Below are 14,898 nucleotides of genomic sequence, written 5' to 3'. Positions count from 1 at the left end.
TCGACGAGGATAAATAAAAAAGTTTATTAAATAAAGAAAGAGCTACGCAAAGTATACATATACAACATCTACAATGTTACTTGCATGAACACGAATCACTGTTACTGTTAGTGCTTCCATTAACCCTTCTGGATGCTTGTGCCACTGGTAAGAGCCATTTTATTGGCGCTTTCGCGCGTAAATGTCATATCTTGACGACCCTCGACACTCGTTAAATACGCGATCATCCATTAAAACGCCATGAAATCAATTGCCTGTCCTTTTATTTTTAACAAGTCTATTTAAATTTGAATTTTTATAAAAATACTCAGATAAAATAAATTTATAATAATTAAATCTCAATGCACATAACATGTACCGTCTAATTAAGACGACTTCTCACGTTCAATAGCTACAATTATCATACTAACGGCGACACATCACCGAGCATACATAGCAGAGCAGACTCAAGCTCTGGGTTTACCTTTAGCACGATGGACCCAGGACGATGGCATTAATTAGCACAATCTTGAGTACGTGCTCTAGCAACGTATACATACATAGACATGAACATGAACATCTACACGATACGGGATATCTCAAGCTCAAGGCCTGTAGACTTTGGTTAGCTCCACCCGGGCTTCCCTCCACCTGTCTCAGTAGCCTTAGCCATTACAGAAGGTAAGGCAGGTGAGCCTGGTCTTAGCGTTGATGGTATGTTGCTCTCTAGCCCTCAACTCACTTGGTTATACCTCTTATTTGCATAGGACGATAAATTGCCCGCTCGTGTCGCGGCCTCCTCTTTTTATCCCGCGATATACCACTCATATGTTATAGTTATAGTTCTAGTTATAATAATAACATCGTGGTATGTTATATAGAAGTTTGTCTTCCGGTTGTAGGTGTCGCGTAACAAGAGACACATTTGACTGAGACCGAGCCAAGCTTCATGACTGCACTCTCTAGCATATAATGTAGAACATATAGTACATTTAACTGCAAACTCTGTCCTAGCATCCACCAGTAGTCTCAGCACTAAACTCTGCTCAGTATAAATGACACACGACACACAACAGGGGTTTAAATGTCAACGCGAGTCAAAGGTGCAGCTATAAACTGTGTCGAGACATCAGTCATCTGCGCTCGTGTCTTTGTTTCAGTATTAATGTATAGAGTATTCTATATTGTACACTATGTATGTATGGAGATAGATATATAGAGTACAAATAACTCCGTGGCGTTATTAATTGTTACTGTCACTGAAATTACTGGCCGACTGTTATTTTGTATGACAAACTGTGGTGAATGGTGCAGAGAGTATATTACACGGTAATGAGAAATTATAGACTCGTATAGAATCTAGAGTAGACATCATACATCATACATCAGACATCAGACATTATATTAGTATGCATGCATAAGTTAATAATGGCTTAACAATTAGATTGTTAATGTTTCTGCGGGTGGAAATAAAAGACCAATAAAACGATTCGTATCGCTCTTTGTAGATAATAAATTATGAATATACCAACTAGATCTTAATAGTAATTGATATGTATGAATATGTTTACGTATATGGATCTAGACATCTGTGTACTTATTATATTACATATGGAGCGAGTATGATCTTTCATTCGCTTCGAGTCTTTGTCTCAGTGCTCAGTACCAGTTAGCAGGCGGCTGGAACGTTGCTTTAACCGTTTAGCCTGTGTACTGGCCCCCGCGGATCGATCGATCTGTATTCATAGGTCGTACGGCATTAAATACACTCGCCATGTCCATGAATCAGATAACTGTCACGGGTACTACGACGTCTCAATCATCGGCAACTTCGTCTTGCTTATACTTATTGTATAACATGTTCGCTTGCTGGAGTGTTATTATCAATTTTTTTGACAATACTTTAATATCCAATCTGATTTTCAATCTCTGCTATTTATTAATAAGCTGTTTTATTTATCTGTAATATTCAAATTAATTATCCATGACATGTTTTTCCCACGTTATATTTGAAATATAACGATCGAGGTCTGAATTTTTAGCGTGCAAAGAGAAATAGTTATTTTTATTTGATGTATATCGTTTCCGTGGTGATGTAGATCGGTATTTCGGTCTTTCTTCGCCTTGTCACGGCGACACGTCGTGCGTCATCGGGATTACGAGAACCCGATGGAATGTGGGTAGAAGTTAGTGATATTTTGTTAGCGGATTACCCGAAGAAAAAAAGGTTACAAATGAGAACGACTATAGTACAAATGGAATTAAAGATGAGCTAAAACTGAGTTATGTACATCATCGTCATCACGAATATTCTATCGATCTAGAGATAAAATATTCAGAAGTTTCTTTTCTACTTTATTTATTAAAGTCCCTTCTTCTTCCCCTTCTTCTCTGTCTTTTGTAATCTAAGCTTCGAAAATTTTATTCATTCTCTACGATTTATTTCTTATTACTACGTTTATTTTTTCTTGTCTCTGTTTTTTGTTGTCCTGATACCAAAAGGATCCTACACTATAGCATACCTCAGCCTGTTCTAGTAGTACAAGAAACTTTGCGTGTCGACCGCAAGCCGACAGTCGACAGTATAGCCAGTACAGTGACATCTCCTGAGTAATGGACAAGTGTCGCGACACTATAAAGACCGTCGATTGATCGAATTGAACCTCCACGGCATAAATATACGGCATAACCATATCATACCATGATATACTGTGTATTTATAGTACAGGGATAAAATACGTCGGGCAGAGTGTCTTAAATCAAGTGTAATCAAGTGAATGGATAAAAGCTTGAAGAAAAATGAATAAAGCGCTGCAGAAGGGGTGATATTTATTGGCTGGTGAGCGTAATAACGAAAATGTAACTAACCGCCCACACTCTCGTCGTACTGCCAAAGGTTAAACGCATCGCACAGCCACCCAATCGGCATCAGAATATATATTTATGTGTAAGATAAAGAGTTATATGATTATGATTATTATTGAGATGACGATGATGAGAATGAGAATGGGAATGAGAGAGAAAGAGCAAGGAGCCAGCAGAGACAGAGTGTGGTGAGTGGAGACCAGCCGCGTACTAAATCATCGGCGTCGCGCGGCTCATTTGTAAGACAAACTCGAGTCGTGGTTTTGCGTACTCTCTTCCTCTCTTAGCGCCGTTATACGTTTATCTGTTTGTTTGTACGTATTGTATGCAGCATTTTACAGTCATATAATTCCTCAGAGTCTCCCTCAGCGAGCGTAAGATACGCAGAGAAAGAGTATGAGTCGAAAAATGCCCTGCTGTGATTATAAAGCTAATTCACTGCGGTCCATCGCGCCCACAATCATCAATTAATCTCACGGCTAAGTAGTCCGCGGATTAAATAGATGGAGAGCAGTTATTACGAGTATTTGTTGTACCCAGAAGCTGAAACATCAACACCGAGGTGATATAGGGCCCGGAGACTTTGTTGACCGGTGTATATCACTCGTGAGAGCAATTTACTTGCAATTGTTTTTAAAAAGCAAATAAATTAGGGGTGTATTTATATTATATGTTCATGTTATTTTTATGTTTATTGAAGTATGAGTTCAAGACAGAACGAATGAGCGAGCGAGCGAGTGAGCGAGTGAGTGAGTTGTTGTATATTCTCAGTGGGCTGTATTTCATCGCCAAAAATAGTTGGTAGAATCGTCGAAGAGGCTCCGGCACTCTGCGGCATCCCGACACCACTCACGGTTTGGTCCAATGACCCTCGATCTTTCTCCCACTCTCTGTCTCGCTTTATCTTTTGCTCAAAGAGATGCTGGTGTTATATGTGGTGTAGTACTCATCACTTATGTGTAGGGATACTCTATACTTTTAAGACATTGCGTGTCATGATATCCTCTCCATCGGTCCATCTCCATCCACGATCCATACCAAGCAACCATGGATTATGGCTATCAAGATTGCTGCAGCATCCAAATTCCACGGCTTCGACTCTGTGAATCCTTTCCTTTCATTAGCCCACTCTATCAGTGAAGACATCACCATTTTATTTTATTTCATTTTCTGTTTTTTTTTTCTTACATGTTTTTTTGTAGGCGTATGTATTTTTTGCTAGATTTTATTTTTCAATTCGTAAACCTTCTCTATAATTTATATCGCTACACTAATTCGTCGTAATTGGTGAGTGTCACGCGAATCCACTGTTGTGATGTCTTATTTTTTTTATTTATTTATTTATTTTTTTTTTCGTGAGGCTAATTACCTAAATAAATTAAATGCAATATTTATGAATATTTTAAGGGGGTAAATTACGGTTTATTAGGGACAATAACTTGAAAGATGTACAAAATAAAAGTGAGTCATGTAGAAAAATATTCAGTGGTTTTTAACTCGAGTTATGTGAATTTTTAATTTGCAACACATTCTGTCGCAAGATGTATCTATCTCTTTATTCTATATATTTTATTTGTGTATTTCTCTTTATACATCCGCGGGTCCAGGAGGAACAAAACGTCCATCCGGTTGTCACTTTATTCTTCGCCATCGTGTTTTTCCTGATGGCATACTCGGTCTAGTAGCTCCGCATCTCGCAGCTAGTGCTTTCAATTTGAGTCTCTATTCGCCCGGAAAGTGTCGCTGTGAAGAGTGAGCATTAAAAAACAAAAAATAAAAAAAAAAAAATAGCGTAGCTGAAACAAACAAAAAAAAATATAAAGTACCGAGAGACGTCGCGACACTCACATGACGCCGGACGGAATTTAGTAAATATCATAAAGTAAGAGAACTACTCTTATTCACGCTCGTGAAACGTGATACAAGCTCATCCTTCCCTCTTATCTCATGCTTTTTCACAACACACTTTTTAGTTTTTTACTTTTCATTTTTTTCTAATATTTTGTATTTGGTATATCTTGAGTATGAGCAGCAAATAAATGCCATTGCCCACTCTTGCTTTCTCAGTATCTGGTGCGGAGACTCCGTGTGTATGCAGACTGACTTCTGTAAGTTAAGCATTATAAACGCATGTTTCGACATTTCTTGATGCCAACGACGGAAGGAGGGAACACTAAAACCAAGGGTGGATATAACTTTTATTTTTCTTAACTTTTTAAAATCCTCTTCCTCCAGTCCCTCTCAGACTCTAGACTCTTATACTCAGTTTTAGTTCGACGTGATGAGTATAAGGAGTTTATTTTTGGCTGCCATATGCGAGGTTATTTCGACTCTCCGAGATCCCAAGTCGTCGAGAGCAAAATAAAGAGAATGAGAGAGTAAAGTTGAGGGACGACAAGACATAACCTTAAATAGATACTCCGTTCCAGCGGCAGTATTAGCCGTGGAAAAACGATTCGGTGGATGACATTGTCAAAAAAACAATACATTTCCATTTTGGGATTTTTGGTTGTCAAAAGCAATCATCTTGATTGAAGCTTCTCTATTCCCTATTAATGAATAGACAATAATTCATATTCCCACAATTAGAGTGTTATCTTACACGGGAATAGAATGGGAATAGCACACGTGTACATTGAGTTGGCCCAATGCCTCCTCTCCACATTGGTCGACTATGTTCAGACTTCGATTTTATTTTGGAAAATAAAGAATAGAGAATGAAGAGAAGAGAATACACCGGAAATCCATGGACCAATCTCGAAATAGCTGATCGTCATCTTTTGAACGACTTTTCTCGGCAATCTCCATCTTTATCTTAATCTTCTGGTGGATCTTTCTCTCGCTCACTCACTATCTCTACTTTCTATAAATAATATCACCATTAAAAAGCATCTCGTCTATTCATCGTGTATCTTAATGTTTGCACATGTAGGTGTTTTTAGCTGTTGAGCCAAACGTCCGCTGAAAATCTTCGTGGATGTTAAGACGGTGGTGATGTGTGTGAAAGCGAATCTCTACAAAAAGAGCAATAATGATAATAATAATAATAAACAATAAAGTAAAATAAAAGGTCATGAAGATATAAAGTGAGTAACAGACGTAAATGAAAGTGCGAGTGAATAGTCATGGAGGGCAACAGAACGACACATAAACGTATAATTGGGTGCACTTAAATCTCTATAACGCAGCAGTAAAAATGCGTATAGCGCCACGTAAATCAACACAAGTATGATATGCCACCCAGTTTTCTCGCTCACACCATCACCACAGCCCCCTTTTAACTATTCTAAATGCTGTCGTAAAAATCCCTCAATGGGATTTTTCAACGTGTCACCCGGATTATTACACTTCCCGGATGTGATGCTTTTTGATGGCGCTCTTTAAATTAATCTCCTCGTCAATTTTCATAGCATTATTTTTGCACCACAATTGTAATTATAATTATTATTACTCGTGCTGAGCATATCGTGATCATGATCACCGCGTAGATCATAGCAGAGCTTAAAGAGTCATTTTAACACACGGTACATTAACCCGGTTTATCGGAAATTAACTACAATCAGAGAAACGTTCCGGCAAGCCATTACGACAGTTCAACTGGACCAGTAGCCTCTCGACTCTAGCACATTAAATACCATCAAGTAATGCCGCTTTTTGTCTCTTATCCAGTCTTTATAGATATAGACATAAAGAACCACTGGACTCGAAGTCGAAAATACTGACTACCGACTGGCCAGATGAAAACGGCGACTGTACAAAAACAAAGACGCCAATGTTCTTCATGCCCGGAAGCATTTAGCTTTTTCAAGCTCATCCTCATGCTGGGTTTTATATTTTGACTTCATTTTTTAGATCAAAAGTTAATCTACACTGGTGATGTTCAGGAAGGTCTTACGTATAAACATAAAGAAAGAAAATACATATACCCCGAGGCAAGCTGTCATCACGAATCCCTTGAGAATGAACCCAGCTACTTTACTGATCTCTCTTCTCGCTAGGAACCTTCCGGCCTTCGATAAGATTCGGGTCATTTATAATCCGACCTGATTTTTTTTTGTTGCTCCCAAATGTACGTCCGTGGATTGAAGTAAAAAGCTGAAAAAATTGTCATCGTTATCCCGTTGATGGTCATCCGGATTTTACTTCAAGTATTTTTGTACTTTCGTTGAATGAGTGTGTGACTGGATGAAATAAGAAACAACCGAGATGATGGAAGTCTCTAGATTAGGGAGATAGTGAGAAGCATGACAAAGTTGCGGATAATGTTTTGAAATTCAAATTACTATTTTAGTCACACAACTAACAAAAGTGAGGAGCGTAATGTAATATAGTGGTGAGACAGAGCTTAAGACAGAACTAAGAGATAGTAAGTCATCTTAATATCGCTTATTAACGTCGCTCGGAGCTCCCCGATGCCCATGGGAGTACGAGAGAGCAAGCAATTAAAAAAAGTAAGATTGATAAATGACGGAGAATTAATGCGCATGGGGATAGAGTAGGGTTCTAGGGTACTGAAAATTGTAGACTACTGTGAGGGCGATTGTGGGTGGCTTAATGGTGTTTGTATGCATAGGAAACTGCTGGTTGGCAAGAGGGGTGAAAGCTAACCCTTGTTGACGTCACATGTACCGCGAATGGATCCACTGAAGGGATCACTAAAGATTCATTCCATCTCTCTGCAATGCCATTATTATTATCATAATCATTATCATAACAATTAGCATTAGTATTATTATCAATTGCGTAAATCTATTGATAAACATTTTCCAATTAAAACTATTATTATTGTTTCAGGGGATGCGAGTAATGCCAGTATCGGAAGTGGTGAAGGTACGGGAGAAGAAGACGACGATTCGTCGGGCAAGAAGAACCAAAAGAAGAGAGGTATCTTCCCAAAAGTCGCTACCAACATCCTCAGGGCGTGGCTGTTCCAACACCTTACGGTGAGTTTTTAAAAATTTTTTTGCATGAGTTGAATTTAATGAGAAACAATTGTCCTTTCTTCAATTTCCAATCATAAAAAATTAATTTTTTAAAATTAAAATTATCCGTGATAACACTTGTGATGCAAAGCTACAAAAAGTGGACAGAGATGTAATCTCTTAATGTAGAGATAAGGAGCTAGTGTTCATACATCCCCCTCAACTGGCAACTGTTCTCCCCCTTATCCCGTCTAATGATTCACGGGTAATCTGAGCTGCAAAAAGCACAACGCGATTAGGGACCCCAGTCTAATACACCAGCGCTGGTGATAGTGTAGAGTGTATATATACATTCATCCAGCATCCTTGTTAGATCGTCATCCTGATCATATATTCGTCGTCGTCGTTGTTCCTTGGTTTCTGCTATCCAACAACTTGGTCCTAGTTTAGATTGTATTGGGTTCTAGCTCCTCTTGACGTCGTGCGCCCTCGGTCTACTAGAACTACTGGCACTACATAGTAATAGAGCGCGTTAGGGTGTGATCGGGTTACCTTGCCAAGCGGTAATCATATTGCAGCTCGGTTAATGCCATTACTGCGTTCGAGGAGAGATTGACACCCCCTTGCGTGTGTTACTTCCACCATCCCGTCCTTCCGTCATCGTCCGTAGGATGTGGATGGGGAATCACCATCATCATCACTAAAACCACCTCCTGCATGCCCAACTGTATGTGTTGTGTATTGGATATGACGTTGGCATAGTGGGCTTTACGGTTCGATGCATGAGTTCCGTTAACCACCAAACTTTTCTCATTCATACTCCGTGTGTTCTACACTTCTACCGAGGAAAAATATGAACCGAGGAAAGAAAAAAAATATAACCAAACGTCATCCGGAGAATATCGACCTGACGGAAGCAAAATTTGAGGGTGAAATTTTCGATAGGGGTTCTATTTAGATTCATTCAAGTGCTATTACTAATTTTTTTTTTACTATTATATTAATTAAGTTAATTTTTTATGTATGTAATTTTCGTGATACGTAATTATTCGTCATGAATTGTTTTTTATTTTAACCCTGATATCTTTTATTAGTTTAAAGCTATTGATTGCATTGGATTTATTGCTGTTATCAGGGTTATATCTATAAAAAAAATCGACAAATACAGACATTATTGACGATTTTGTATCAACAAATACGATTTGTCCATAATAATCTGACGATGACACTACAAAGTGTTTAATCGATACAACCGCTGACTTGAGGCATAATTTCTTGAAGTTGAGTGTATAAAGCTTTTATTTTTGTCGAAACGGAATGTCGTGATGTCTGCCAAGATATATCAACACCGAGCATTACTCGTCTGCTGTTAGTTGTGTTTAAGCAATGAAATAGGATTAAATATGTATTTTTTTTTTGGTATCCGTTCAAGCGTTTAAATGCTTGAAATGAGCCAAAGAATTAAACCGAGTGCCAATATGTGTTGTCGTGTGGTAACATGCCGCTTTCCATTAGATTTGATTTGCTTGCCGTCAAATAACAAGGACGAGTTTTAATTTAATTGGAAATCCACACTGGCACTATCAACAAGCATTTTTAATTTTGTTGTTGTATAAAGTAAGAGCAGAAGTTTAGGGTGAATGGAAAACAAAAATATTAAGTATACCGAAAGTATCTACAACCACATCTCGGAATCGTGTCTGACAGCTAGATATAAATTTAATTAATTTGATGGAAGTGAAAATCCGGTGGTATCTATCCGAAACTACTACAATTCTCCTCCCTAACGCCAACGTGTGTGCCTGCATATTTGCGGCTGTGTTGTATCTATCCGACACACCAGTTTGATTAAATTTCGTTCCAGTTACGCGAATCGCTCGCGTCGACGGCAAACATCCAATATACATACAGACATCCATACATAGATCCTTTTATATGTGGAGCTTGGATGTTCTTGGGTCAAATTCCGAGGAAACCCACACAGTGTATCACATTGTCGAGGCATCAATCATGCCTTTAATTTTATAAATTCTTTAAACCATTAGCCACATACTTTTATCTAAATGATTGATACCCAATTTCGTTGATTTATTTTCGAATGATTATTTATTTTCTGATATAATATGATAAGATAACCTAGTTATCCGTTCAATATAAATTTAAAACATTACTTTTTCCTGCATATGCTAAAAATTCAATGCACTAGATTCAACATTTTTATTTCCACCATCAAAACTTTCAATTTAATTTAATTCTCTGGAAATTATTGTCGTCTGTAATAAAGATTGATAAGTTGGTAAAAAATGAGAATATATCTGGTAGAAAAATAAAGATAGAGTTTGACATATATTTATAATCCATTTTAATTTAACGTTGAAATATATCCAGTTTATAGTTTCCAGTAACATGCCATCCATTGCTTTTATAGTATCGAATCCAAGATTACCTTCTTTCATTATTCCAACTCCTTTGGCACTACTTCATTGGCTTTTACTTTTCATTTCGTAAAAGATAAGAATAATACCCACTAAAATTTATCTACACGCGCTTTTCAAAAATTATTGTTACGTTTCTATTAAATTAAAAATCAAAATTTATAGACGATAAATTGAAACATTATTTGCAACATAAAAATCTTCTTTCAATAAAAGATAAACGATATATTTTCAGTAGTTGAATTTTGATTGATATTACGTGTACGTAGTACGGTAAAAAAGTAAAAAATCATAAAGGTTTTATTTTTACGATTCAGCCATTTAAACCCCGAATCCTCAGAACCGATTTCAACAAAACCGTTACGGTCTTTGAATAACATTGACGATCAAACGTAGGTATCTGGCTCGTTGGGGAAAAGGGAAACGCGTGCTTGTCGTCGTTTGGATATCTTAAACAATTTGCATAGAAAATCGTAGTAGCAGTTTTTGTCGGTCATAAAGGATCCCCCAGAAGGGGATTCTCAAAGCATTCAACTAAACTCGAGTCACCTCACCTCACTTACATTTACCCTTACCCTTATACTTGTTCAGAAAAGCACATCTCGCCTGGCTATGCTGTATGATACTCTTCTTATTCGTCTCCCCTTTTACAGCGGGCATACCGCGGAGCGTTTTATATGACAATAACCATAGTATGGCCCACTTAGATCCACTATCTTCTTCCCATCGGGACTAACACCAACATCCGACAGTTTCTCAAGCCCCTTGATGACTCCTTGTCTTTCACTTTCGTCCGTAACTACTGTAGGTCCACTTCATCCTTCCTACAAATAGAGACATTTAAATTGATCCATTTTTCAGTGATGTTTTTTTTTCTTTTTTTTTCGAAATAAATAAGTAAAACATCCCTATTATACACCTTGAAAAAAACAAATTGTTTTTATACTCAATTGAAGAGATAGGAAAAAGATTTCAGTCAACTCTGGCGCTCGTTGTCACCCCATCGACTTCTAGTCGAAAAAGCTAAAAAGAAAAAGAAACTAATGCCATAGAAAACGTTTGCATACATCGAGTGACAGTTTTCCGCTCCGACAAATCCTTATGGCATTTTTATTTCCACGGCAAGTCAATTCCCTCACGACCTTCTTCTTCTATCCTGTCTTACGTTTTATTTCTCTCTTATTTTATTTTTATCTCCACCTAATTTTGTCAAAGGATATAAAAAAGCTCATACCGGTTGAAACAAATAAAAACATTACGAGTTATTTTGGATTTTCAACAATTTCAGGGCAACTTTGCGTCAAAAATTGCCGTTCTATTATATCTTAAAATTTTTTATCATCATTTCACAGACTATCAGTCCGGTATCAATATAATACAATAATTTTCAAAGGATGCAACTCAGCTTGGACTATGGCGCCAGGTCTTGGTGCATTTGAATATAATACTTGGCCGCAAAAGCATGGTAAGCGAAGCAAACTGTAATTATGTTGATGCTCGGCATTGTGCGCCCACGCCATCAAATTGAGAATCATCTAAACTTTTTTTGGTTCTCCGTTCTCAGCAGCATTCACGTCGCTCATTATTTTATTTTTTAATCTCATTATCTTTTTCTCTCTATAAACTTTTCTTTCCATGCTTGGTTTCAAACTCGGAAGAATCCTCACAAAAATTCATTTAGCTCATCCATAAAATCAAGCGTTTACCGATCCGCGAAAGTTTATGCGCTAGGTCTCAAGTTAGACGGAAGGAAACTCGTACAAGTTCCATCGACTCTCGAGCAAAAGCTCTTTCTCACTATCTCTATCCGTTGATAAGTTTATGGGTACCTAGGCGGCGAAGAAGGAAATAAACTGTGGTATATGTTGTAAGGTAATTAAAATAAAATTCCTATCTTACCGAACTTGGAGCTTCTGGATCCTCGATACGAAAATTTATTAGTGTAACTTCGCGAGTAAATACATTCGGTTAGAACTATTTGTACTTTTACTTTCACAGTCCACAGACTTTAATTACAATTTTAATAATAAGAATAATAATAAAACCAGAAAAATATCAGAAGAAATGTTGATCGATTTCGTAGATCGGTATGTTCGCTTAATATATAAAAGAGTTAGAGTAATCCTGCTGTCCGACGAGGATCATTACAAAAAACTTGAGAGCAGTAGCAGTAACAGCATCATCGCCTAGAATTTCGGATACTCTGTAATATTACGGGGGTAAGAGCGGGTTTCCCCGGGATTAGACTGTCGTCCCGCCGACAGTGTAATCCCCTATTTTTGCGAAATTTATCGCCGTTAATCCAACGTCCCCGTGCGCTTGTGGAATCTATCCTCTTTTTATTCCCAAGGATTTCACTCCCTCAGCTTTTTTTCTCTTTTAACTTTTCCTTTTTTAATGCGACTGCGACATTCCCTCGTCGATATTAAAAATAATAAAATTCAGCACCGGACCCGGGCTCGGGGAAAAAAAGTTTCACTGAGTTGAGTGCGAGGACGTGAAACCAGACCCCCGAGAATAATGCTGAGCTAGGAGCTGGGTTCAGTCTTTTTGCGTTACTCTAGTCAGTAATCCAACCCGGATTTAAAATATTCGTATCTTGAATATGCATTCGTTGGTTTACCATTTAGATCCACCAAAATATCTCGTCAGCTCAGACCTCAGCTGGACTAAACTAGACGTCACTCCGACACCGCACGATCTCAGTAATTACAATTACCATTTTAGCTTCGTCTTTTTTTCTCATTTTTAATTTACCAACACACAAAAATTTTATTCAATTCAAGAAAAACCTATTGAAAAATTAAGCAAAAAAACTCGACCCAGTAAATCATGAATCATGACAATTAAAACTGCTCAGACTGGTGTTTGGTGTTATATAATATCAGGGAGCTATCCAACCGCCCTTAGTAGTTGTTGGCATTTGAATTAATCCAATTACACACGGTAGGGGTATCTCACGGGGTTGGACATTAGCGGTACGACTTTCAGTCTAAGCCTTAATGGACGTGACACTGCTACATCATCCATATGCAAAAGCAGTTGAATGCATTCTCGTGTGTGTCGAAACCCCGGAGGATTATTCATGGTGATTTCACAAGATCATCGTCAGCCCAATGTACTCTAATGTACTCCTCGGGTTTCTCGTTCTTGTTTTCATTCTGTCTTCCTTTAATAAATCCATACATCTCTCTTCCATTAGACAACTCATCTCCTCCAAAACTTACCGATCACCATAATAGAGAAACAAAAAAAAAAAAAAAGACCAACTTATTTTCTCAATATTGTTCGAAGAAGCAATCCCATTACTATTCCCACCAGAGCACTAAACAAAACTTAGATATTCGCGGGTGAGAACCGAGTAACCGAGGATATCGGTAGCACCCCATTAAGGAGAGTGCCGGACATCTGGGTGCTTTATGCCAAAGTACGAGCTGCTCTTTGCTCTACCTGCTTTGCTACTACACCGTTACATATTCACTTACTAGTACAAGTGTTATCTCCTCGTATGTGTGTTCCATACGTATACATACGTAGGGATCGAAGTGCTAGTGGTCACCCGAAGTGGCATCAATACTTGATGGGCTCCGCCCTCGTTTCTATCTCTCTTGACTACACCCTGGACCTACATCGCTGGAGTTCGCTCAGTTTGTCGTTCCAAGTCGGTGGTCCTAAGGGTTCTTTGGGATGACTCGCGGATTACATTATTCACAATACATTGAGCACTTTCACAGTGGCCGGCGAATTTAGGGTAGAATAGGGAAAATTCTCCGGGAAACTCTTCTTCCAGTCTATTTAAATTTACAAAGAAAAACTTCAACTTTTTCCTCTAAATTATATTTTATTTAGATTAAAATAATTATTATCAAGTAATCGATCGCACACTTAATATGTCAGGGCACGCGATACGCCCTGGCGATATACACTTAAAAGACGAGTACATTAGTATGATCTTGGGAGCGCACCTTATGTACACAGTACATTCACCCCTGGACAGCGTCGTGACAAGGTTTGCTTTTCCTTATTCTATTCCTGGCAGCTCCTTCTCCTTCGGACTCGTCTTTCACTTGAGTAAATATTTGTAATGTGCAAATGCATTCCGGGTTGTGTGATGTCCCCCTTTTCACTGTCGGCCTTATATTTGAAAATACACTAGATCAACGAGGTGCGGCACACTCGGCCTCAGCCTGCACTTCCTTCTTCCTTATTTCTCATTCCTATCCGCGCCCTGCTCTGCATTTAACATCTCCCATTCCCTTTTCCTTTCTCATTACCGCTATTTCTATACTCTTACTGCTGATTACTAATCAACTGACCTGTTTTCTGTTCTCTATTTACATACATCTTACTCTCAACAAACAAACAAACAAACAATCCATCGATCTCTCAATCGCCATTAATTTACAACAGCTAATTCATTAACCGCAGATAGCAGCTGAACAAAGAAAAGAAAAAAAAATAAATTGAATCGATATCAATAATCCCGAGGTTTCACATTTTATTTATAAGTGCATCAAACTTAGGATCAAAGCAAATGGCGCGAAGTAATAATTTATCCTTTGGGTATTATCTCTTATGGCAGGATTACTTGACCATCGAACCTCCCGGTGGCGTTTAATAGTCTCTCGTGAGGGGTAGGATCCCTTATACGTACATGTATACCTACATACAATACAATACTTGGTCATCTATATATG

General features: G+C 38.0%; 1 protein-coding gene across 4 annotated transcripts in view; it reads left to right on the top strand.

Annotated features, from left to right (window-relative positions):
* Hth (Meis homeobox homothorax) overlaps positions 1-14,898 on the top strand; it is a 267,463-nt gene that overhangs the window by 161,793 nt on the left and 90,772 nt on the right. For all 4 annotated transcript variants that reach the window (XM_074248775.1, XM_074248773.1, XM_074248774.1 and 1 more), the window contains one exon: positions 7,639-7,787. In XM_074248775.1, coding sequence (XP_074104876.1) covers positions 7,639-7,787 — 149 coding nt within the window. The remainder of the gene's footprint in view (positions 1-7,638; positions 7,788-14,898) is intronic.

This window comes from Cotesia typhae, unplaced genomic scaffold (genome assembly GCF_013202065.1).
Source record: "Cotesia typhae breed Kobodo isofemale line unplaced genomic scaffold, CoteBio_Ctyphae contig_5, whole genome shotgun sequence".
In the NCBI taxonomy this organism is placed as follows: domain Eukaryota; kingdom Metazoa; phylum Arthropoda; class Insecta; order Hymenoptera; family Braconidae; genus Cotesia; species Cotesia typhae.
Note: the sequence above shows the minus strand (reverse complement) of the source record. Positions and strands in the feature narration are given on the sequence as shown.